Source organism: Felis catus, chromosome A1 (assembly GCF_018350175.1).
Source record: "Felis catus isolate Fca126 chromosome A1, F.catus_Fca126_mat1.0, whole genome shotgun sequence".
Taxonomy (NCBI): domain Eukaryota; kingdom Metazoa; phylum Chordata; class Mammalia; order Carnivora; family Felidae; genus Felis; species Felis catus.
Genome location: NC_058368.1, coordinates 168653724 through 168681073, shown reverse-complemented (window position 1 = coordinate 168681073; position 27350 = coordinate 168653724). Strand labels below are relative to the sequence as shown.

The 27350-nt window shown below is 34.1% G+C and overlaps 1 protein-coding gene across 7 annotated transcripts in view; it reads right to left on the bottom strand.

The window, feature by feature from the left end:
* The window catches only part of FER (FER tyrosine kinase), a 442286-nt gene that overhangs the window by 372664 nt on the left and 42272 nt on the right, over positions 1–27350 (bottom strand). For 6 of the 7 annotated variants that reach the window (XM_023258902.2, XM_045034531.1, XM_045034545.1 and 3 more), the window contains one exon: positions 17048–17314. In XM_023258902.2, the coding sequence (XP_023114670.2) occupies positions 17048–17254 (207 nt within the window). In that variant the 5' untranslated portion in view covers positions 17255–17314. Of the gene's footprint in view, positions 1–17047; positions 17315–19675; positions 19698–27350 lie in introns of those variants that run through there. The other variant, XM_045034536.1, reaches the window with a different exon arrangement.

Genomic DNA, 27350 nt, shown 5'->3' with positions numbered 1-27350 from the left:
AAAAATTAACGGATCCTCAACTAATACAACAAAGGGAGAGGAGCAGCACATAATGCAATTATGAAGCAATGCCTAAAAGGAATGCGTGAGTGGGCAAGAAAATGTTTGGATAGTATATAATTTGAATTAGGTGACTAGAATATTTGTTATAAAGAGAAGAAAGTAAAATGTTAACAGATGCTTGATAAACAAACAAAAGTAAAGGTGTACTTCAACATTTGCAATAGAACTTGTACAGCACTTTGCAGATATGGCTCTTTGGTTATGGCACAGGAATGGCCAGGGCACAGACAAATTATCTGTTGACCAGGATAATTTGTGGAACATAACTCTTTGTAACCTAATAAGCAAAATACTGTAGGCCACTGGCAGGCATTCAAATTTCTTTATTATACAGAATCCTACGTAATGGTAATAATTCTGCTGATAATATTCCTCATAACGGGATTTTACTATTAGTTACTCACTGATGCTGAACACTAGATAAGTTAAGAAATATTAACAAATAAAAACATCTAAAGTTCAACTTCAAAAAAATAATCATAGCAAAGAATAATAATACAATGTCTAAACACAACCATTGTGGTTAAGTTTATTAAACAGAATATAAATATATCCTAACTATTGAGAAAAGAGCTACAAAATGTAAATGTAGTAATAATGTAACTATAAAAAAACTAGACAAAAAAATCTAGTGGATAGTAACAAAAACCAGGAATGAGAATTTGATGAGAAAAGTGTAATTATGTCCATTTCCCCTCTTTTCAAATAGAAGAGTGTATAGACAGCTCTACATCTAAAGTTTGTAAAGAAATATGGACTTAAGTTTAAAATTTTAAAATTTCAAAAGTTAAACAAGTGAATGTTTAGGGAAAAAAAACTATACAGACCATCTAAGTTATCAAAAGTACTTTTTGAAGAAAGTTAACATTGCCCATTAAAAAAAGAAAGAAAGCAAAAGAAACAAAAAATTATTGACAATTAAAAATGAGTTGCAAAATAAAAATTATACTAAACCCATCTGTTAAACATTGTATGAAAATATTATCTGTTAAACATCTATGAAAATTCAGGTAAACATTATCAAATCAGAGGAGGGAACTTTACTCTAGGCAATAAACAAGAAACATCAGTAAAATAAAATAACATACTACAACAAAAAGACAAGTAAAACTACCCCAGAAAAATATAAACAATAGGATTCAGTAGTCATTATGTCCAAATAATTTCAAATTGAATTCTAGACCCAAAATATAAAACAAAGAAGGGCACATTATGATGCAGAAGAATATCAATTACAATGAACATATAACTGTCATGAATCTTTTCATTCCAGAAAACAGTACATCAAAACACACAAAGCAAAACAGTAGAAAATGAAATGAGAAATCAAAAGTAGTGGGAGAATTAAATGTACTCATCTCTACCTATGACAGATAAACTAAAAAAATAAATAATGCAGAGTATCTGAGTAAGTAATTTAATAATGAATATGTTTGATCTATATTACATATAAAAATCTATATACCTCCCCAGGTATAGAAGATATGTATTTTTAAAGAATCTATGGAATATTCATTTTTTTAACTTTCTTTATTTTGAGACAGAGAGTGAGTGAGCAGGGGAAGAGCAGAGATTGACAGGATGAGAGAGAATCCTAAGCAGGCTCTATGCTGTCAGCGTGGAGCCTGATGCATGGCTCGATCCCACAAACCATGAGATCATGATCTGAGCTGAAATTGAGAGTCAGATGCTTAACTGACTAAGTCAGGTGCCCCAAATCTATGGAATATTCTTAAAAATTAGATGATATTATACTACAAAAAAATTTATAAATTTCTTCAATAGAAAATAGTACATACTAACTATACTTTCTATCTAGCCTCTTACAAGGAAAAGAAGCAAAGAAAAAATCACTGACAGAATTTTTTAAGAAAAAAATAATTAAATCATTTCTAAAAAATGGATAGGCCAAATAGTAAAGTTTGTAAAACTAACATAAGACCTAGAAAATAACAGTAAATAAAATACTGACTACCAAAATCTATGATACAGAGCTCAATCTGCCGAAAGATTCACAAACTTTATAGTTCCATTTCTAAGTAAGAATAAAAATAAATTTATTAAATGTTCAATTTTAGAAATTGGGAAAGGAAGAACACTATAAAATCTAAGGAAAATACAAAGAAGGAAATGAAAAGCAAAAAACAAAAAGTATGTATTAATTCATCAAAAACAAAAACAAACAGAAAAAATGTTAATAACACTAAAAGAGAGAGCTGACAATAATGAGGAAAAAAGATAATAAAGTATCTAAAGTTAAGTCTAGGAAATAAGAAATAACCAGAGATTAAGAAAAAAATTATAAAATCTTTGAGAAAAACTGCTTTTCTCCTATTAATCTACCTTTTATTGGTTTATTTTTTAAATATGTTTTTGTTATCTTTAATTGACATATAATATTATATTAGTTTCAGGTATATAACATAGTAGTTCAACTTTACATACACTAAGAAATGCTCCCTACAAGTGTACTTTCCATCTGTCACCATACAAGGTTATTATTATTTTTTAATTATTTATTTACTTTGAGAGAGCGAGTGAGCCCGTGTGAATGGGGGAAGGGCAGAGAGAGAGAGAGAGAGAGAGAGAGAGAGAGGGAGAATGCCAAGCAGGCTCCCTGTGGTCAATGCACAGAGCCCCACCTGGGGCTAGAACTCACGAAACCATGAGATCATGACCTGAGCCAAAGGCAGACGCTCAACCAAATGAGCCACACAGGCGCCCCCATACAAGGTTATTATTTACAACAGTAGTGACAATATTCTCTGTGCTGAACTCTACATCCCCGTGACTTATTTAATTTATAACTGGGAGTTTGTACCTCTTAATTTCTTTCACCTATTTTGAAACCCCAATACTACAAAACTCTTATACATATTTCTCTACATCAAATCCTATCTACTGAAAAAAAGCAAGAAAAGAAAGAAAACAATCTACCTAATTTAGGTTTTATTTTTTCTAAATGAATCCTTACTTTTACAGACAGCAAATTCAAAGAGATCAATAACCATGAACTACATAGTTATCATAAACCAATTATCCATAAAATATCTCTAAGAAGCCACAAAGCTCAAAATGTTTGCTAACAAATAATTTTAAACCTTTATGAATTAGATACCTTTGGTACTACCTAAAATGTTTCTAAGCACTGAGAATTAAAAAAACTTCCTAAAATCACCATAACAGAGACATCAAAAAGTGGCAAAGATGCGAATGCAAACTGGTGCATCCACTCTGGAAAATAGTATGGAGGTTCCTCAAAACACTAAAAATGAACTACCCCACGACCCAGCAACTGCACTACTAGGCATTTATCCAAGGGATATGGGTATGCTGTTTCAAAGGGACACATGCACCCCCATGTTTATAGCAGCACTATCAACAATAGCCAAAGTATGGAAGGAGCCCAAAATGTCCATCGATGGATGAATGGATAAAGAAGTATGGTGTATAGATTTAGATATAGATATAGATATAGATATAGATATAGATATAGATATAGATACACAATGGAGTATTACTTGGCAAGCAAAAAGAATGAAATCTTGCCATTTGCAACTATGTGCATGGAACTGGAGGGTATTATGCTAAGTGAAATGAGTCAGTCAGAGAAAGACAAAAATCATATGACTTCACTCACATGGGAACGTTAAGAGACAAAAACAGATGAACATAAGGGAAGGGAAACAAAACTAATATAAAAACAGGGAGGGGGACAAAACAGAAGAGACTCATAAATATGGAGAACAAACTGAGGGTTGCTGCAGGGGTTGTGGGAAGGGGGATGGGCTAAATGGGTCAGGGGCATTAAGGAATCTACCCCTGAAATCATTGTTTCACTATATGCTAATTTGGATGTAAATTTTAAAAAATAAAAAATAAAGTTAAAAAAATGAAATAAACATTAACAAATATATATATCTTTTTAAATTAAGGTAACTTCATGTGAAATGATATAGAGAAAGTCCAAGGTATATAATTAGGTTAAAAAGTCAAACTGAAAAATAGTTTACAGAGTACAATGTTATCTCTAGAAGATAAATAAACATCTTGTACAGGCTTATGCAACAACAAAAAAATAACAATAAAAATAAAGATGACTATATTTGACATGTGGAAAAGATAAAAAACAATACTCTTTTTGTCTTCAAACCTGAATTGCCTTGGAAAATTTAAATATCAGAAATAATCGAAAACAAAATGATTTATGTACTATGTCAAATTCCATCTACAAGCTGTTCAAAATACATGCACACTGTGACCTAACAGTACAATAGCACTTCCAAATATAGAGCCTCCTAAAATATGAAACACCAGCCTCGACTGTATCACTCCAAATTTAGTACAGATGCTTCCATGAAATTAAATCGCAGCTCTCATGCATAACAGGAATCAATCATCACACTAGAAGCCAAAATTATATCTAAAGTAAAATAATACAGGAGCCCCTGGGTGGCTCAGTCAGTTAAGCCTTTGACTCTTGATTTCGGCTCATGTCATGATCTCATGGTTGGTGAGTTCTAGCCCCACAAAGTGCTCTCTGCTAATAGCATGAAACCTGTTAGATTCTCTCTAATCCCTCTCCCTCTCTGCCCCTCCCAGCTCATACCCTTCCCAACTGGTGATTCGTATGCTCTTTTGCTCTCTCTCAAAATAAATAAATAACCTTTAAAAAAAAAAAAGAAATGTTGGTATTTCCCCCCAAAAATAATACAGAAAGAAAGAAAGAAAGAAAGAAAGAAAGAAAGAAAGAAAGAAAGAAAGAAAGAAGATACAGGACAAGGTGAGTTTTTTTTTTTAATCATTACTTGGTAGTATGAGAAAATATAAAACAATATCTACTCAAAGATAATAGAAAATATTAGCAGCTCTTCCATAAGGAAAGTAAGTTTAACTTACTTTGGGGAAATAAAGTCTAAATTAATTTTTTAATTAAATGATAGAATACTTCCATTTTATTCCATTGAGACACATACAGTAGCAAACAGGTATAAAATATGAAGTACAGATCCTTCCAGAACTGCTTATATTTCTATGTATTAGTAATTTAGAATTAACAAATTAATCATGAATATTAGCAGATACTCACAAATGAGCCAAAAGAAACCAATAATCATTAACCATGATTCCTTTGTGCTAGGAAGAAGGCTAGAAAGAAGAGAGAAAATAGCAACTAAAGTAAGGGACTTCTTCCAGCCTTGACATAGTAACTAGAATCAAACCCATCTTCCCACTAAAACTACAAAAGTGAGCATAATATATATGAAACTGTTTTTAGATACAGGAAAACAGGCAGCACAGGATTGGAACCCTAAAGAAAAATGAAAGACCTGAAATTGCCCCACTTTTCTGCCTGGAAGTACTTTCCTAAGGGAAGTGCAAGGAGAAAATCAGAGCGTAAGACCAGAACAAGTATAAACTTAAAAGTCATAGTAAAAAGTTTGACTTTATACTAATTACAATGTCCAATTATAGAAACTTGGCAGGGGAGTGACATGGCCATTATAGGGGGCAAATTAAAAGTCAAAGAGAAAACTCTGGGCCTCGCACTGCTTGCGTGTGTTTTTGTTTTGTTTTGTTTTGTTTTGTTTTCTTTTAACAATAATGCAAAGCCTCATTGGATCTGAATTATCTTGAATTCTAAATAAATAGTCTGATTTTATAAATACTAATTACACCTTACCAGAAGAAAAATAAAATGCTTTTAGGAAAATATTTTAAAATAAAATCAGCCAAGAGGGGATAACAGGGACCAAATTTACTCTTTCACCTGAAAAAAAAAATGGACAAAATATAAGAAATAACAGTTTTCAAGATACTAGATTTCAGGCAGTGAAAGATATGAAGTGATCACTGAGAGAAAAAAACAAACAAGATGAACCCTACAATTGCCCTGACTTACTGACTTAGAGGCCGCCCCACAGGGAGGAGAAACCAAAGGAGGTGTGAGCAGAATCCTAGAGTTGAGGAGGCAGAACAGAGAGTCTGGGAAGAACAAGGCAGCTAGAGTTCAAGGCACACTGACTCCTGGAGAGGATGGAGGCACACAGAGAAGCCTGGACATCTGCAGTGAGCCTCACTCTGGTATTTGGCAGAAAACTGGTCAGTGAATGCCCATGGGGAAATTACACGAGCTGGGGGGAAACTAGCTGAAAAGATTACAGGCACAGTACCTACTGTTCACATATGGTCAGGAATAGTGCATTCCTACCAGCCACTCCCAAAAAACTCATAATTCATGGGTACTGGGAAGAGCTCTGGCAGTGAGGAGTCACTAGCCCCAGAATTAACACTGCTCTGACCCTGCCTAAGGAAATTAAAATCAAGATCCAAAAGGATCAAGCTCTTTCCAAGTAACTTAACTGTGCTCCCTCACAAAAATCAACAAAACAAAGCCATATAAACTATCAAAAATGAAACTTAGAGAAAAAAGAATCCAGAAATAAACAGAGTATCAGTGGGCTGCAGAACACCTCATAGACATCTAATTATACACGTAATAAGGAACTTCCAAGGAGACAGAGGAGGAATAGGAAAAGTATTTTAAGAAATAATAGCTGAAAACAGTGAAAACTCAATGAAAAACAAAAAATTCACAGATTCAAAAAGCTCAGTGAATCCAAACACGAAGCATGAAAGAAAACACACTGTCAGTACCACATCTGAGGCAAATAGCCTTGGAACATTTCAAACATTTCATAATGATAGTATAATAATCTTCATAAAATAAGCTAGTTATGTATACAAAACCCTGTCAATTTTATAATTCATTTGAGGAGTTCCTGGAGATCTCTGATTTTTTCTTACAACATTCAAATTTTCTTCCCCTGTAGCAGGAATACACTAGTTTCCTTCCCTGCATAGTTTATGTCACAGTATCTAGAACAGCAGGTATATTCTCATCTGGTGGGAGATTTTAAAGAACCAAAAAATGAAATTATTTGGTGAGTCAGAGAAGGATGGATCATCTGTGATAAGTATGTCCTTCAACGGCAAGGGAATTTCGGCTTCTCTAAGTAAATGTAAAGCCTTTCTAACAATGGAAGGGTCAAAACTTTCCAGCCCTTGTTACTTCAAGTACTATAAATTCTAAGGTTATCAAACACTAACACAATAACCAAAAGAAATCCCAAATAAAAATACTAGGTAAACAAAAAATAAATATTTTTAAGATAAAATAAAATAAAAATAATCATTATAATTAAAGTCACTAGTTGGATTCCAAAGACTGGTACCACATAATACACTGAGCTACATTAGCTCACTCATTGTCCAATCTCAGAAGATAGCCATTTCCAGAGACCACATGACTACCAAAATATTGCTATTGCTACTGCTACTAATAAGAGTAAGTCTAGATATCTAAACACAGATCAGGCCAGGAAGAAAACTACATCACCTTTTCTTGCTCACCACTTTTTCTCCCAGCTTCCTAGCCTCAGTACCCTTCATCTGCTTTTGTTCTTGGACTTAAAAGCCACAATTCTCGTTCTTCCAGAATAAGATCCAGAAAGATAACAGGCCAGAGTCACCTTTGCCCTTCAGAAGCAAATCACATAACCTCAGCAGTGGCTCCCACCAAAAAGTTAGGTGCTGAGCTAAAGACCTCTGCAGTCTTCTCCAGCCCTTGCACCATACGATTTTTCTCTCCTTAGCTACTTCCCTCTATACTGTCATCCTCATAAACTCCTTGAGTTTTATAGCTCATGTCCATAGAAGATTACTTTGTTGATCCAGCTCTAGTGGTTTTTTGTTAATACAGGGCTGACCTATTTGGACGTTTTAAAGAAAACAATAAATTACAGTACTGCTTCTGGAAATGCTTACTTACTCCCTCTAGCTTCAGTGTGATACTCCGGTTTTCCAAACCGTTGCATCCTATTCCTGTTCCCCATCCATGTCTTAAGGCAGTTGTTCTGTTATCCCCTATTTCCTGTATCCCCGAAATCTCCTTGATTGGCTCTTTCAGCTTGACATCTCTTTAAAAGCAGGCTTCTTTTTCCTCCCCGAATCCAGCCAACACTTCGAGCTACTGCTCAATCTAATCTCTTTAAAAAAAACCCTCATATAAACTTCTGAGGGAAAAAACTTAAAATTGTGTATTTGCTCCCAGAAGTTATGAACCAGACTCTATACTTAGGACCCTCTCTCTCTCTCTGAAACTCTGTAAAATAAATGTTGTTTTCTTCTCTCACAACCTGTGTAACTCAGAACCAAGAGGAGGGGTTATGGTTTCCCTTTCTTCTCCCCAACCTCACCCCTATTAAAGCTAACCTTGCTTGTCTAGACCACCCTCCGCTCCTCCTTTTTAATGCTATCGACTTCTTCTAGACTATAGGCTTTATCTTATATACTCCTTATATCAACACTCTGAGGCAAATATCTTCATCTTATAAATGGTGTCAGAGAGATTAAATCATCTGTCAAGGTCATACAGCTATTAAATCTGCCTCTGAATGTGCTAAATCCAAAACAACCTAACATGCTGGAGGACCCAGAAGTATGGTAACCTAAAGACATTTGCATCTAAAGATTATGTTCATCTTTATTACATCTCCAAAATACATGCATCCAAAGAATAACTATCTAAGCTAAACTAATGAGAGTACTTTACAAACTGGTTACAAATTACACAGTAATCATTGATTGCTCTTTATTTAGTGCTTTATCATTAGAGGCCAACAGCCACAGGGAAAATCCATCTCCCCTTCAGGCCACCTACTTTGCAGCATGAGTAACATCTAAAGTGAAGAAGTCCTTTTAGGCCAAGATTAGTGAGTCATTCTTGATATGAAAGTAAAAATAAAAGGGGCCTTGCACTATATTTGGCTTTCTAACTAAAATAATGACCTACACTTAAAATCTCTTTAAGCAGAACAATTAGGAAATAAATCATCATCTTCTGTCTAACCAATACCAGCACCACACTGGATAACTAGAAATAGCACTACTTTAATATAAACATACATATAATACACATTTCCCTATCCCAAGAAAACAAAATTACTAGTGTGAGACTTTTATTTTTAGAACATTTTTCAGAATCCTGATGTGTAAACTGAATGGTATTATTATATTATAAAATACTGTTTTTACCTGAAATGTATTTTTCAAAAGATTTTTTATATTCCTAAATTTGATTTTTTATATTGTCATTTTGTGACCAAAAATATCTCCTAGAAATAAATGAGTCTCTTATTTCACAATGAAAAAGAGGAATAATGATTCCATTTACAGAAATTTAATTCTCTCCTATATCCCTCTTAAAAAAGGGATCATATGCTACATTGCATATACTACATAGTATCACACATTTCCAAAATAATTAGCATAAACCCTAAAATGCCTATTTGACTCTTAGGTATACTATCAGCTATATTAGGATGAATATACAATATTAAAAGAAAGTAAGCACTTCACTCAATTTTTAAGTTTTGAATTTTCCCTACATATAGGGAAAAAATATACCTTTTAGAAAAACAAGTCATGCTTTCCACCTTTGAACTAGCAGTTGTGTGGTGAGGTAAATCACTATTACATAAACCAAAAGTAATTTAAACTTCTGAGTTCATTATACCAAAAAGTATTTATCCTGGGACACTGAGTCAAAGAACAAACTACTACTGTAGCTGTAATTACAGTAAAGCATTGAAAATAATCAACAAAATGACTCAAGCTTGAAAAATACCTAAATAATAGTTGTTGTAAATAGGTTTCCCCTACAGACCATATCTCCCAACTTGCTTTCTTTCCAAGTTGAATATTTTTAAGACACAACAAAAAAATTCCATGAAGAATGCATAGTTTCTGTGCCACCAAATAATTCAAAATAAATAGTTCTCTGAAACAACAGTTTTTATTCAGAGTTTGTCTATTACATAAGAATGTTTTGGGAATTTCTGAATCCTTATGAGATAAAGAAATCTAGGAGACAAGTCATTAAATTTCCCTAAAACTGAGAATTGCAAAGATTGAACTGCAAGTGCAAAGTACTTCCCATACACAAGAGCCTGTCTTTACATTTTCTTCAAAGCTTTCTGGTTTGCCCAGGCCAGTGGGTCACAATTCTGCCTGCAATAAGAATTACCTGGCAGCGTTTTAAAAATACCAAATCTTGAATCCCATGACCACAGATTCTAATTTCATAGGTTTTGGATGGGGCCCAAGGATCAGTATTTCAAAGCTCCCAAGTAATTCTAATATACTAGTTCTGCTCTAACAAAACATTTGTGTCCCCAGTCATCACTGGGTTATGCAAAATCACACATTAAAAACCACAGGGCTTATAAAAAAAAATGGTGTTCGATGCACAAGAGTCAAAAAATTTATCAGGGACACATTTTTAAAAAGACAGGAACCTAATAAAAACTTTGCATGGTTTTACATATATTAAATGGTAACAAAATATATAAGTACTACAGTATATATGGCACTTTATTTTGAAAAGACCTGAGGTTGACTTATCAAAAGTAGGTGGCAAAAGAGCTGAAGACTGTTAAGTTTTTGTGAAGTGGTAGAAAGAGTGATCTGAATTTGGAGAGTTGCAATATCACATGTGGATGGGTGTGGCTTGTAACACAAGACATGAACAGAGGTAGCTAATAAATGACGAATGTGTGTGCCTATGTGAGTTTTATATATTCCTAAGCAGCTCTATTCATTTGGATAGTTTTCATCATTCACCTAGTGTTTCTTCCAGATGTGTGCATAAATACAAAATCACATTGTGCTCAAAGTATTCCCTAATATATCAATTGCATTGGAACAAATTCATGTTTTTAAATCAAGCTTTACAGCAGAATTGACTCCACATTCAGACTTAAGAATTAGTCTTAAAATATATACAGTTGAAAATCTAGTTATATAGGTTCTAGTTACAGTATGTTTATTATGTGACTACTAAATAATAAGGCTGGTTCATCAAAATACTTTTCATTACTTTTGATTCCCATGTAGCATATGTAATATAGCCCATATTTCATTCTACTTTGTGTTCAAAATATAAACCGGTATGTCCCTTCAAATAGGTTGTGTTGAGAATTATCTGTACCACTATACTATTTCAGCAGAGTTGCCTGTATTCTGATAGGTGTAATTGTATATTTACTTATTTTTGTTCAGATTTATTGGGATATTAGTAACATATAATACATGCAAGTTTAAGGTGTACAACACAATGATTTGATACATGTATATATTGCAAAGTGATTACCATAGTAGGGTCACTTAACACCTCCATATCCCCTCACATTAATCATTCTTTTTATCCTGTGGTGATAACATTTAAGATCTACTCTCTTAACAACTTTCAAGTATATAACATGGTACTATTAAATATCATCACATGATGTACCTCACATCCCCAGAAATTATTCATCTTATGGCTGGAAGTTTGTACCCTTTGATCAACATCTCCTCACTTCTCTCCCACCCTCTTCACCTCCCAGTTTCTCGTAACCACCATTCTTATCTCTATTTGTATGAGTTGGCCATTTTAGATTCCACATATAAGTAAGAATATATAGCATTTGTCTTACTCTGACTTATTTCACTTAGCAAAATACCCTCAAGATCCACTCATGCTATGACAAAAGGGAGGATTTCCTTCTTTTTTATAACCAAATAATATTCCATTGTATATATATATACCACATTTTCTTTATCCATTCATTCATTGATGGATGCTTAGGTTACTTCCATATCTTGGCTATTGTAAACAATGTTGCAATGAACACAAGGGGACAGATATCTTTTCAAGATAATAATTTCATTTCCTTCAGATATATATCCAGAAGTGGGGGTTACTGGATCATATGTTAGTTCTACATATGTTAGTTCTATTTTTAATTTTTTGAGGAATCTCCATGCTTTTTTTCAAAGTAGCTATACCAATGTACATTCACAGCAACAGAACACAAGAACTCTCTTTTCCCCACAATCTTGCCAAAACTTGTTATCTCTTGTCTCTTTGATAATAACCATTCTAATAGGTATGAAGTAATAATATCTCATTGTGCTTTTGATTTGCATTTCCTTGATGATTAGTGATGTTGAACTCTTTTCATGTGTCTGTTGGCCATTTGTTATCTCTTCTTTGGAAAACTGTACTCAGATCTTCCACCCATTTTTTATTGGATTTTTTTTTTTTTTGCTATTGAGTTGTATGAGTTACTTATATGTTAAAAACTAACTCTGTACCAGATAGATGGTTTGCAAATATTTTCTCCCATTCCCAGGTTACCTATTAATTTCGCTGAATGTTTATTTCTGTGCAGAATCTTTTATTTTTACTTTTGATGCTTACTTATTTTTGTTTTTGGTGCTTGCTATTTTGGTTCAATATCCAAAACACTGTTGTCAAGACCAATGTCAAGGAGCTTTTCCCCTATGTTTTCTTCTAGTAGTTTTACAGCTGAGGGTCTTATATTTAGTTTTGAAGCCATTTTGACTTAACTTTTGTGAGTGGTGTAGGAGAGGGGTCCAATTTCATTATTTTGCATGTCAATATCCAGCTTTCCCAACACCATTTATTTATTTTTTTAAGTTTATTTATTTTGAAAGAGAGAGAGGCAGAGAAAGAATCCCAGGCAGGCTCTGCACTGGCAGTGCAGAATCCAATGTGGGGCTCAAACTCTCGAACCATGAGATCATGACCTGAGCCAAAGTTGGACACTTAACCAACTGAGCCATCCAGTTGAAAAGACTATTATTGGCTCTCTTGTTAAATGTTAATTGATGATATACACATGGGTTTATTTCTGGGCTCTCAATTCTATTTTACTGGTCCACATGCCTGTTTTTATGCCATACCATATGTTCTGATTGTTTTACCTTTACAGTAAAGTTTGCAATCAGGAATTTGATGTATCCATCTGGTTCTTCCTTCTCAAGATTACTGTGGCTAATCTTGAGCCACTGTGGGGTCTTTGTGGTTCCATCCAAATTTAGGATTGTTTGTTCTATTTCTGTAAAAAATCCCATTGGGATTTTGATAAGGATTGCACTGACTCTATAGACAGCTTTGGGGAATAAGGACATTTTAACGATATTAACTCCTCCAATCCATTAGCACAGAATATTTTTCCACTTATTTGTGTCTTCTTCAATTTCTTTCATGTCTTACAATTTTTCAGTATACAGATCTTTCACCTCCTTGGATAAATTATTCCTAAGTATTTTTTTGATGCTATTATAAATTGGTTATTGTCTTTATTTCTTTTTCTAATAGTTCATTAATAGTGTATAGAAACACAACTGATTTTTTATGTTGCTTTTGTATCCTTTAACTTTACTGAATTTATTAGTTCTAACAGTTTTTTGGTGTAGTCTTTAGGGTTTTCTATGTATAAAACTGTACCATCTACAAACAGAGACAATTTCACTTCTTCCTTTCCCATTATAATATCTTTTATTTCTGACAGGTGTAATTTTAATGAATAAGAAAACACAAAGTAAAATATACCTTAAAGGTCCTCAAAATAATATAATTGTTAAACACATGAAGAGATGTTTAATTTCACTCATAATCAGAGAAATATAAAATAAAGCTACACTAGATATCATTTTTTACCTACCAGACTAACAGAAATTCTAAAGTCTGACAATATATTCTCTTGCACAGATTAAATAAAAACTGGCACTTTCAGATATTCCTAGTGGATATACCAAATTGTACAAGAGCTACAAAATAAATTCATAATTACAATGGAAATATATGACAAAATGACATGGACATTTACACTTCGACCTAGAAATCTCATTTCCAGAAATTTACCCTGAAAATACTCATAATACACAAAAACACATCTGTAACAAAGTTTTTTTTTGCAGTATTGTTTGTGATTGCAAAATACTACGAGACATAAGATTTCATATGCAGTAAATTGGTTGAATATGTAAATATTCTCTGTCATAGAAGGAAGCAGGATCCTAGGGGAAAGGGTTTATTCCAGGACTGGAAAAGGGAACATTCAAGATGAGCCTGGGATATCTTAGTATGCCAGAAAATAAAAAATGTGCTCAAAGAACGATGGGGAAACAGTCCAAGTAATTGAAAGCAAACATAACTACTGAGGCTTCTATCTCCCAAAATTTCCCCAAAACAATACAAACAAAAAGGGAAAAATAAAACCTCCCAAAAGCCATGCCCTCAGAATTAAAGACAATGTACACACTTCAAAATAACTTTTAGTAAAAAAAAGAAAATTACCAAAACACAGAATATGATTTCTTACAATCATGTTCTACATTTGGAACTTAAGAGACAAAACAATTAAATGAAATGAGTTATTCTGGATTACATCTTGAATCAGGGTTTAAAAAAATGTCAAAAAGGGACATTACTAGGACAATTGACAAAAGTTGAATATGGAATATGTTTTTGATAATAGCATGGTAATGATGCTAAATTTCCAAAGTTTGATTACATTGTGGATATAGTCTCAGAAAATACTTAAATAAATATTTAAGAATAAAAGAACATGATGTGTTCAACTAATTCACAAATCATTCAAGAAAAAAAGTAATATATAATTATATTGACAGAGAAAGCAAACTAAAGAGTTTATATGGCAAAATGTTAACAATTAATGAATAGAGTTTACAGAGATATCTTTGTTTTATTCTTGAAAATCTGCTGTACATTTTAATTTTTTGAAATGAAGACATAAAAATCACTGGATAAAAGACTTCTGCTTTCAGTCAACATAGAGAAACAGTCATTGCTTTATCCATCTGCATAAAACAACTAAAAACTGGGCAAAATACATGAAACAACAGCATTCAAGCCGCTGGACATCACGCAGTGAAGGACAGTAAACCTTGAGAGAGTCTACAGATCAATGAACTGAGCCCTAAGGTTATCCCAGCTTACTGAATGGAGAAAATGTCCAGGCTAAAACCCAAGTTGGAAGAGCCAAGCAGAACTCAGCAATCTATCTCTGTAAGTTAAAGAGACAGAGTTCAAAGCACAGAGACACCAAGACAGATTACTGGAGAAGAGACAAGGACTGAGTAGTACAGAGAACAGAGCTGCACAAAAAGAAAACTCAGCAGATCTGCAAAGGTTCTCCCTTGATCGTTTAGCTAAGTACTGATTAGCTCACAAATACGAGGAGACTACTCTACGCCAAGGTAATAACCCACCTACAGTGATCACACGGAATACTGTCTAGAGCTCACATAAGACCATGGAATTGTGCCAGGGCCTAACACCTAAAATGTAAAATCTCATAATATCAGGAGCATCCTTTGAGTACTGAGAATGATCTTGCCTCAGTAGAAGAGATAAATTCATCCTAGAATACAAGTAGCTCTGATCCACATAACAAATTAAAAGCAAGAGCCAAAAAGATAAAACTGTCTCCAAGTAACCAACTGTCGCCAATCCCAAAATGAAGTTCAAGAATATTTCTAAAAATATATAAATACCCAGTACCTAAATAGGTAAAATTCATAATGCTTGGTATCAAATCAAAGACTACCAAGCATAAGGATGCAGAACAATTAGTCAATCAAAACTGACCCCAGAAGTAACACAGATGATAAAAGAAAGAAAGGATAAAACAACTACTATAACTGTATTCCAAGAAACCAAAGGAAAAAGTAAGTATTTAAGTAGACACATGGAAGATATAAAAAAAAAGATTCAAACTGAACTGTTACAGATAATTCATTTATTTATGACTTGTTCATTTTCAACATGGAAATGGCTCAGCTACTCAGTCTCTGTTTTCTCCTCTCCAATTCCTCCACCCTAAAGCACAGGTGTGGGACAAAAGGAAGAGCTGGATTTGGGCAGGTATGAAGAAACAAAGGAATAGAACACAAGAGGCATATTTTCAAAAGATACAATTTATAGTTATAAGGTAGTAAGGACTAGGTGTGTAATGTCCAACATGGTGGCTATAATTAACATTGCTCTATGATATATAGGAAAGTTATTAAGAGAATAGATCCTAAGAGTTCTCATCACAAAAGGGATTTTTTTTTCTTTTCTTTTTATTGTGTCTATATGAGATGATGGATGTTAACTAAACCTATGGTGGTAATCATTTCACGATATATGTGAATCAAAACGTCAAGCTGTATACCTTAGGATATCAATTTTTTCTCAATTAAAAAAAAAGAAATGGCCAATTTATAGGGTCAGATCTAGAACTCCAGTGAAGCTCACGAACTGGAGAAACCTATATGAAAGAAGAGGAGATGATACTGAAACAGAGGATTGATTCAAAGTCTTTAAGGACCAGACAGAACTCCCATTTGTATTGCTCAGCCCTCACAAACATGCAACCGTTCTTCCCCCAATTCAGAAGAAAAGAAGAGGAAAAATTATTAAGGTGTGTAATATTTCACCTTTAATACCTTCAACGAACAATCAATGGTGCAATTTTGGTCTTTATTTTTATGGCTCTTAATTTTAAATTTTATATTATATTTTTATAATCTTAGAGATAAAAAAACATACTGCTTATCCAAAGACCTTTTGAGTGTGATTAACTCATCAGTATACAAGTATTTTAGTAACGAATGACAGCAAAGAACAGCTACATGTTAAAATATTCCATGTGATTCACTACATTAACGATTCACAGAAGAAATTAGGGAAGGTGGGTTATAATGGAAGTTTGTGTCAAAAGAAAATAGCAGGTCTCAAGAGACCCAAGGAAGAAGGGTAATAAAGAAAACAAAATTTGTAAAAAACGGTTGTCAAACCCAGCTAAATCATTACAATAAGTTAGACATCTACTTTTTTTTATTTCAAAATTCAAAAATTTCACATCTACCATCTCAGATTCAGGCAGTAGGGTCCAAAATTTATAATTTTTGAAATTTTCCCCCGTGAGATTCTGATAATCAGCAAGATTTTAGAACCACTGCCCTAGAATGCTAACTTGGGTATGTTCATGCAACAATATGATCTATTTGCCCTAAGCACAATTATAATGCCACACACAATAAGTAATGAAATTATTCTTCTTACCTTGGATACATTGCTGACATAATTCATTTGAACAGTACTTTCCTTATCAACTTGATTACAAAGGTTCTGTAAAGTAGATGCATATTCTTTATCACTTTTTATTCTCAGAGCCATAAATTTCTTCACTGTTTCCAGTAATCGTAATTCCCAGTCTTGCAATTTTAACACAGCTTCATGTGAATTCTTCAGGTCACTCCCAAACCCCATTTTTGTAAGGCACTGTCTTATCCTCCACTCCGTACTGTGAGCCTTCTAATCAGCACATATCTGTGTATGTAAACAGAAGAAAAAACACCTCTTAAATCAAAAGGAAATTTGTTTTCAAGGCAAAGTTATGGCCCATTCTTTTTAGAGTTTAAAAAAAAATCACTACAACTGAATGCTTTCACCCAAATATCAGGAACAAGATGAGGATGTCCACTCTCACAACTTCTACTGAGCATCATATTGGAGGATCTAGTCAGTACAATGAGATACATGAAGTGATTTCCACGGAAATTGAAAAGAAAGACGTGAAACTATCTTTATTTGAAGAGGATGTGAAATTGAATATAGAAAGAAATGCAATTAAAAACAAGTTTTAGAATTAATAAATGACCTCAGTAAGATTACAGGGTAAAGATCAAAAGACAAAAATCAACTGTATTTCTACACACTAGCAATGATCAATCTGAAAAATGAAATTAAAAACCAATTCCATATACCATAGCATTAAAAAGAATAAAATAGGAATAAATTTTATAAAATATATTAAAACTTGTGCTCTTAAAACTACAAAATATTGTTGAAAGAAATCAAGGAATTTATTCCTTATAATTATTTCCAATTATTTAGGTTGGAAATAAATGGAAAGACTCATGTTAATGGATCCAAAAGACTTAATATTGTTAAGAAAGCAATATTCTCCAATTTGACCTACATATTTAACTTAATCCATATTAACATATAACCTAGCTTTTTTTTTTTACAGAAATTGAAAAGATAATCTTAAAAAAACCTTAAAGTAGAAGAACAAAGCTGGAAGAGTCATACTTCCTAATTTCAAAACTTACTGAATAGCTACAATAATCAGGACAACGTGGTCCTGGCATATGGAGAGACACAGAGATCAATGGAATAGAATACAGGGTCCAGATGTGAATCATCACATTTATGATTATATGATTTTCTACAAGACTGCCAAGTGTATTCATTCAGAAAAAAGTCTTTCAACTAATGGTGGTGGGACAACTGGATTTCCACATGCAAAGGAATGAAGCAGAATTCTTTTCTTAGACCATACACAAAAAATTTAACTCTAAAGGGATGGCTTAAATATCAGAGCTAAAACTATAAAATTCTCAAAAGAAAACACAGTAGTAAATCTTTGTGACCTTGGCTCAGGAAACGGTTTCTTAGATATGAGACACCGTAAGAAAAAGCAACAAAATTAAAATACATAAATTGGATTTAATCAAATTTAAAACTTCTGTATTTCAAAGGTCATCATTAAGAAAGTGAAAAGACCACAGAATGGGAGAAAATATTTGCAAATACTTATCTGATAAGGGACTTCTATCTGGAATATATAAAGAATTATTAAAACTAAGCAATAAAAATACAGTTAAATAAATTAAAAATGGGCAAAGGATCTGCATAAACACTTTTCCAAAAAAGATTTAACTAGTTTTGCTAGTTAAATGTCCAATAAGCAGATGAAAAGATGTTCAGTATCACTAGCCATTAGGAAAATACCAATCAAAACCACAATGAGATACCACACCACACCATTAGGATGTCTTTAACCAAAAGATAGATAATATCAAGTGTTGGAGACTGTGAAGAAATTAGAACCCTCATACACTGCTGGTGGAAATGTAACCTGGGGCAGTTCCCCAAAGTTAAACATACAGTTATCGTATGATCCAGAAATTCCACTTTTAGGTATATACCCAAGAGGAATGAAAACATATGCCCAGACAAAAACTTGCACATGAATGTTGTGGCAGAATTATTCATAATAGTTACAATGTGGAAACAATCCAAATATCTATCAACTGATGAACAGATAAAACATATTATATACACACAACAAAATATTACTAGCAATGAAAAGGAACAAAGTAATGATAAAAGCTACAATATGGATGAACCTTGTAAACATTATGCTAAGTAAAAGAAACACAGACACAAAAGACTGACATACTGTATGATCTCTTTATATGAAAAGTCTAAAATCCACACAGCGGGTAGATTAGTTAATAGTTGCCTGGGCTGGCAAACTTGGGAAGAAATGAGGAGTGACTGCCAGCAGGTACTGGCTTTCATTCTGGGGCAATGAAAATGTTCTAAAACTAATTGTGGTGATGGTTGCACAACTCTGTGAACAGAATAAAAACCACTGAATGATACACTTTAAGTGGGTAAATTCTTCAGCATGTGAGTTATATCTCAATAAACTTGCTTTAAAAATCACTGCAGCATAACTGGTGATGATCTAAAGGTCAGGTCTCAGAAACCTCCCCAAAATATCCTGCTTATTTGCTATAAATCCCCAAAACTATGATAGAATTTATTTTGCTCTCCAGACTCACAAAACTTCAGGCAATGAATCGTCTAGGGCCAGTTAGAAGAAATGAAGAAACACACCTCTTATTTTTAGTTTTGGCTCATCCATACCAGAAGTCACTTTCTTGTTAATTCAGCTGAGATCCTCTAAGTTAGACAGAAAAATAAGAACAGATTTATGTGTCTAACCTCAGTGATAACATCTAAAGAGATGATAAAAATGTAGGTTTTCCAAACCTTCAAAGGCATGGAGGTTAAAGAACACCCTACTAACGAATGAATGGGTCAACCAGGCAATTAGAGAAGAAATTAAAAAATATATGGAAACAAACAAAAGTGAAAATACAACAACCCAAACGCTTTGGGACGCAGCGAAGGCAGTCCTGAGAGGAAAATACATTGCAATCCAGGCCTATCTCAAGAAACAAGAAAAATCCCAAATACAAAATCTAACAGCACACCTAAAGGAAATAGAAGCAGAGCAGCAAAGACAACCCAAACCCAGCAGAAGAAGAGAAATAATAAAGATCAGAGCAGAAATAAACAATATAGAATCTAAAAAAACTGTAGAGCAGATCAACAAAACCAAGAGTTGGTTTTTTGAAAAAATAAACAAAATTGACAAACCTCTAGCCAGGCTTCTCAAAAAGAAAAGGGAGATGACCCAAATAGATAAAATCATGAATGAAAATGGAATTATTACAACCAATCCCCCAGAGATACAAACAATTATCAGGGAATACTATGAAAAATTATATGCCAACAAATTGGACAACCTGGAAGAAATGGACAAATTCCTGAACACCCACACACTTCCAAAACTCAATCAGGAGGAAATAGAAAGCTTGAACAGACCCATCACCAGCGAAGAAATTGAATCGGTTATCAAAAATCTCCCAACAAATAAGAGTCCAGGACCAGATGGCTTCCCAGGGGAGTTCTACCAGACATTTAAAGCAGAGATAATACCTATCCTTCTCAAGCTATTCCAAGAAATAGAAAGGGAAGGAAAACTTCCAGACTCATTCTATGAAGCCAGCATTACTTTGATTCCTAAACCAGACAGAGACCCAGTCAAAAAAGAGAACTACAGGCCAATATCCCTGATGAATATGGATGCAAAAATTCTCAATAAGATACTAGCAAATCGAATTCAACGGCATATAAAAAGAATTATTCACCATGATCAAGTGGGATTCATTCCTGGGATGCAGGGCTGGTTCCACATTCGCAAATCAATCAACGTGATACATCACATTAACAAAAAAAAAGAGAAGAACCATATGATCCTGTCAATCGATGCAGAAAAGACAAAATCCAGCACCCTTTCTTAATAAAAACCCTTGAGAAAGTCGGGATAGAAGGAACATACTTAAAGATCATAAAAGCCATTTATGAAAAGCCCACAGCTAACATCATCCTCAACGGGGAAAAACTGAGAGCTTTTTCCCTGAGATCAGGAACACGACAGGGATGCCCACTCTCACCGCTGCTGTTTAACATAGTGTTGGAAGTTCTAGCATCAGCAATCAGACAACAAAAGGAAATCAAAGGCATCAAAATTGGCAAAGATGAAGTCAAGCTTTCGCTTTTTGCAGATGACATGATATTATACATGGAAAATCCAATAGACTCCACCAAAAGTCTGCTAGAACTGATACAGGAATTCAGCAAAGTTGCAGGATACAAAATCAATGTACAGAAATCAGTTGCATTCTTATACACTAACAATGAAGCAACAGAAAGACAAATAAAGAAACTGATCCCATTCACAATTGCACCAAGAAGCATAAAATACCTAGGAATAAATCTAACCAAAGATATAAAGGATCTGTATGCTGAAAACTATAGAAAGCTTATGAAGGTAATTGAAGAAGATATAAAGAAATGGAAAGACATTCCCTGCTCATGGATTGGAAAAATAAATATTGTCAAAATGTCAATACTACCCAAAGCTATCTACATATTCAATGCAATCCCAATCAAAATTGCACCAGCATTCTTTTCAAAACTAGAACAAGCAATCCTAAAATTCATATGGAACCACAAAAGGCCCCGAATAGCCAAAGTAATTTTGAAGAAGAAGACCAAAGCAGGAGGCATCACAATCCCAGACTTTAGCCTCTACTACAAAGCTGTCATCATCAAGACAGCATGGTATTGGCACAAAAACAGACACATAGACCAATGGAATAGAATAGAAACCCCAGAACTAGACCCACAAATATATGGCCAACTCATCTTTGACAAAGCAGGAAAGAACATCCAATGGAAAAAAGACAGCCTCTTTAACAAATGGTGCTGGGAGAACTGGACAGCAACATGCAGAAGGTTGAAACTAGACCACTTTCTCACACCATTCACAAAAATAAACTCAAAATGGATACAGGACCTGAATGTGAGACAGGAAACCATCAAAACCCTAGAGGAGAAAGAAGGAAAAGACCTCTCTGACCTCAGCCGTAGCAATCTCTTACTAGACACATCCCCAAAGGCAAGGGAATTAAAAGCAAAAGTGAATTACTGGGACCTTATGAAGATAAAAAGCTTCTGCACAGCAAAGGAAACAACCAACAAAACTAAAAGGCAACCAACGGAATGGGAAAAGATATTTGCAAATGACATCTCAGACAAAGGGCTAGTATCCAAAATCTATAAAGAGCTCACCAAACTCCACACCCGAAAAACAAATAACCCAGTGAAGAAATGGGCAGAAAACATGAATAGACACTTCTCTAAAGAAGACATCCGGATGGCCAACAGGCACACGAAAAGATGTTCAGCGTCGCTCCTTATCAGGGAAATACAAATCAAAACCACACTCAGGTATCACCTCACGCCAGTCAGAGTGGCCAAAATGAACAAATCAGGAGACTATAGATGCTGGAGAGGATGTGGAGAAACGGGAACCCTCTTGCACTGTTGGTGGGAATGCAAATTGGTGCAGCCGCTCTGGAAAGCAGTGTGGAGGTTCCTCAGAAAATTAAAAATAGACCTACCCTATGACCCAGCAATAGCACTGCTAGGAATTTATCCAAGGGATACAGGAGTACTGATGCATAGGGCCACTTGTACCCCAATGTTCATAGCAGCACTCTCAACAATAGCCAAATTATGGAAAGAGCCTAAATGTCCATCAACTGATGAATGGATAAAGAAATTGTGGTTTATATACACAATGGAATATTACGTGGCAATGAGAAAAAATGAAATATGGCCTTTTGTAGCAACGTGGATGGAACTGGAGAGTGTGATGCTAAGTGAAATAAGCCATACAGAGAAAGACAGATACCATATGGTTTCACTCTTATGTGGATCCTGAGAAACTTAACAGGAACCCATGGGGGAGGGGAAGGAAAAAAAAAAAAACAGGTTAGAGTGGGAGAGAGCCAAAGCATAAGAGACTGTTAAAAACTGAGAACAAACTGAGGGTTGATGGGGGGTGGGAGGGGGGAGAGGGTGGGTGATGGGTATTGAGGAGGGCACCTTTTGGGATGAGCACTGGGTGTTGTATGGAAACCAATTTGTCAATAAACTTCATATAAAAAAATAAGTAAACATTTTTTTAAAAAAAAGAAAGTAAAAAGAAAAAAAAATGTAGGTTTTCCATATAGAGAACAAATTACGATTTTTCTCCAACTGAAAACTGTCCAGTTTTATGATCAAATAAGCAGAGGGGAGAAAAAGGTTGTGGAAAACTGTGCTTCATCAGTTCCCAAAGCAGCAACCAGAAGGCAAAATGGATCTTAACATAATTAAGTCAATACAAAGTAATTGACTTATTCACTTTTTTTTTTATTTATTTATTTTTTCAACGTTTATTTATTTTTGGGACAGAGAGAGACAGAGCATGAACGGGGGAGGGGCAGAGAGAGAAGGAGACACAGAATCGGAAACAGGCTCCAGGCTCTGAGCCATCAGCCCAGAGCCTGACGCGGGGCTCGAACTCACGGACCGCGAGATCGTGACCTGGCTGAAGTCAGACGCTTAACCGACACGCCACCCAGGCGCCCCGTTATTCACTTTAATATGGAGTAGCATAATTCCAGTTTTTTCACTTTGGATATAGTTGCTTTAAAATGTTTACTTTGAAGAGCACCTGGGTAACTCAGTCGATTGAGTGTCTGACTCTTGGTTTCTTCTCAGGTCATGATTTTGCGGTTTTGTGGGTTCGAGCCCTGTGTCAGGTTCTGTGCTAGTAGCATGGAGCCTGCTTACGATTCTCTCTCCCTCTCTCTGCCCTTCCCCCACTTGCATTGCCTCTTTCTCTCTCCAATAAGTAAAATTAAAAATAAATAAATAAAATAAAATTTTTACTTTGATGTACTATATCTTCACAGAACACAAAAATTCAAAAAGAACATTTTTCTGTCATTTTACCTACAGCTCATCTAAGTCTCAGTAGAAGATACATTCTACCTCATCTCATGGTTTTGTTTTGTTTTGTTTTGTTTTTTTAAAAAGTAATATCTACACCCAACATAGGATCTCACAATCCTGATATCCAGAATTGCATCCTCTACTGACTGAGCCAGCCAGGTGCCCTTGTTTTTCTTTAAGTTTTTAAAATCTAGTTAGTTAACACATAGTATATTGGTTTTAGGATAGAATTTAGTGATTCATCACTATATATGTATGTATGATATATATATATATATATATATATATATATATATATATATATATATATCATACACACACATACCCTTTTATGATTCATCACTTATATATAATATCCAGTGTTCATCACAAGTGCCTATCACTCACTTAGCCCATCCTCTACCCACCTTCCCTCCGGCAACCCAGTTTATCCTCTATAGTTAACAGCCTCTTATGATTTGCATCCCCCTCTATTTTCCCCTTACCCTATGTTCATCTTGTTTTGTTTCTTAAATTCTACATATAATTGAAATCATATGGTATCTATCTTTCTCTGATGTACTTATTTCGCTTAGCATAATACATTCTAGCTCCATCTACACTGTTATTAATGGCAAGATTTCATTCTTTTTGATGGCTGAGTAATATTCCATTATATATATATATATATATATATATATATATATATATATATATACACACACACACACACACACATACATATATGCCACATCTTCTTATCCATTCATCAGTCAATGGACATCTGGGCTCTTTCCCTAATTTGGCTATTGTTGACAATGCTGCTATAAACATCAGGGTGCATGTGTCCCTTTGAATCAGTATTTTTGTATCCTCTGGGTAAATATCTAGTAAAGCAGTTGCTGGGTCTTAGGATAGTTCTATTTTAAACTTTTTAAGGAACCTCCATACTGTTTTCCAGAGTGACTGAACCAGTTTAGATTCCCATCAACAGTGTAAGAGGGTTCCCCTTTCTCTTTATTCTCACCAACATCTGCTGTTTTCTGTGTTGTTACTTTTAGCCACTCTGACAGGTGTGAGGTGCTATTTCATCATGCTTTTGACTTGTACTTCCCTGATTAGTTATGCTGAGCATCTTTCCATGTATCTGTTAGCCATCTGTATGTCTTCTTTGGGACAATGTCTATTCATATCTACTCTACATTTCTTAATTGGATTATTTGGTTTCTGGGTGTTGAGTTTGATATGTTATTTATAGATTTTGGATTTATCCCATGTTTTCGATGAAAGATTAAGGAATCATTTTTGAGGCCAAAGAAATGTGAAACATTTTCCTTTCTAACTATATCTAGGATTGTGGTTCATTTTATCCCATAACTTAGGATAAATATCACTTCTACTTCCAAATACATCTAGCTCTGATCTAAACTTTAATATTATTTTTTTCTTCCATTATCAGGAACTTCAAAATGAGCTCAAAAGAACAAAAAGGGAAACAGAATCTGGCAGCTATCTGAGAAAGACTCCAGACCATCCTAAGGGCTTATTTATATACACCAGTATTCTAGGTCTAGGAATATAAAATAATTTTATTTATGGTACCTCTCTTAAGGAATGACAAATGATAAAAATTTTAAAAACAATTCCATAATAAATTAAGACTATGTCTAACGGTTAAGTTGGTAAAGATTACAAATATTTTAGGAATTAAGGGAATGATATCCTACAATTTTCCCAAAGATGTCAAGTGACATTAATATTAGACTATTCATTTCAATAGCTGAGATAACAACAAAAGAAACCAGAAATATCCATCAAAAAGAACTGACTAGGTTAATTACAATCAAGGCTGCTGCATCTGATAATAATAACAATTCTAGGGAGTGCCACTCAAATCATAGTCTATGTGAATTGTTCAGTGTCCAACAGTGGAATATCATTGAGCCCTAACAAAAACTAAGAAAATCTTTTGTGTATTGTTCTGGACCTATCATTAAAAACTACTAACTGAAAAAATTGAGATAAAGAACTTGGTGTGTTTACATGCTATAACAAGGAGGAAGAATGATAGAAATTAATTTTCCTTTTAAGCGTAAAAATATTTCCTAAAGAACACATAGTGGCTGAGGCACTGGAATGAGAGAAGGACTTATCATTATATACGCTTTTATACATTTGAATTTTGTACTAAGTAAACATTGATATTGCCTATGCAAAAAATTAATTAATTAATTAAAGAATTTTTGAAGAGAAATTTAGAAAGTAATGAAGGCTGGACAAAGCCCACAAAGTTTCCTAGAAATGGCAAGATTTGAGATAGGGCTGGAAAATGACCAGAATTTAGATTATAAAAAGTCAAACGGGAAATGTATTTCAAGAAGTAGGAGCAGTATGGGACAAAAAAGGGAGTGTGAGGTAAAGAAAAAAATGTCTCCAAAACCAAGCTATATGTGGCAAGCAGTGGGAGATGCAGTGTCAATTTATCTCCTATTCCACTGTTCAGGAAACTAATAAGGACCAAATTCCTTGAATTAATTGTTTTTTAGAGCAAAAAAACATGATCATAAATGTGACTTTTTTAAGGTACTAGTTTGTTGGTGTTATTACATGAAAGTATGTTCAGTCTGTGAAATTTCATCAGGCTGAGCACCTGTGATTCATGTACTTTTCTATCTGTATGTGATGGCAATAAAAAGAGAAATAAATAGTAATAGATTTTAAACTGAAAGCTAGGTATAAAATTAGCTTGAAGAGAGAAAAAAATAAAATGAAACATAAGACAAATTAATAAGTCATAGCAATATATAACTTGAAAAACAAGAATCTATAATTGACAATATCAGTGAGAATTAAGAAGAAAGATCCTTGATGTGGTGAATAAATTTAGGGGACAAAAGAGACACAGATGATTCAGTGACAACTTCAAGGCTTTAATAAGATATGATGACAATACCAATAGAATAGGAAGAATGAGAACATGTTCATTTCAGCAGGAAATAAAGACTTAGGTAAAATATTAAGGCTAAAGATTCAAATTTGAGAGTCAATTGCTTAAAGGTGATAGATGAAATTCATGGACTGAACATGAATGGACTGAACATGGACTGAACATCAACAGAAAAGCAGAGTCAAGGACAAAGGAGGAAGAGAGGTCAAACAAAGGGCAGAGATTAAGTAAGCAAATAAAAGAGGTTTGGCAGAGAAACAGATGCCAGGATGAAAAAGAAGATATTTGCAACACCAAAAGGCAGAGGAAGATGTGAAAAACTGCAAAAAAGTCATTAGTGGAATTTGGGGGTAATGTCAGTTTAGTGAAGCAGTACCTCAGAAGCTCCTACCACCAATAACTAATTAAAAGAACAAAACACTGTTTTTAAGAAAAAACAAAAATTTAAAC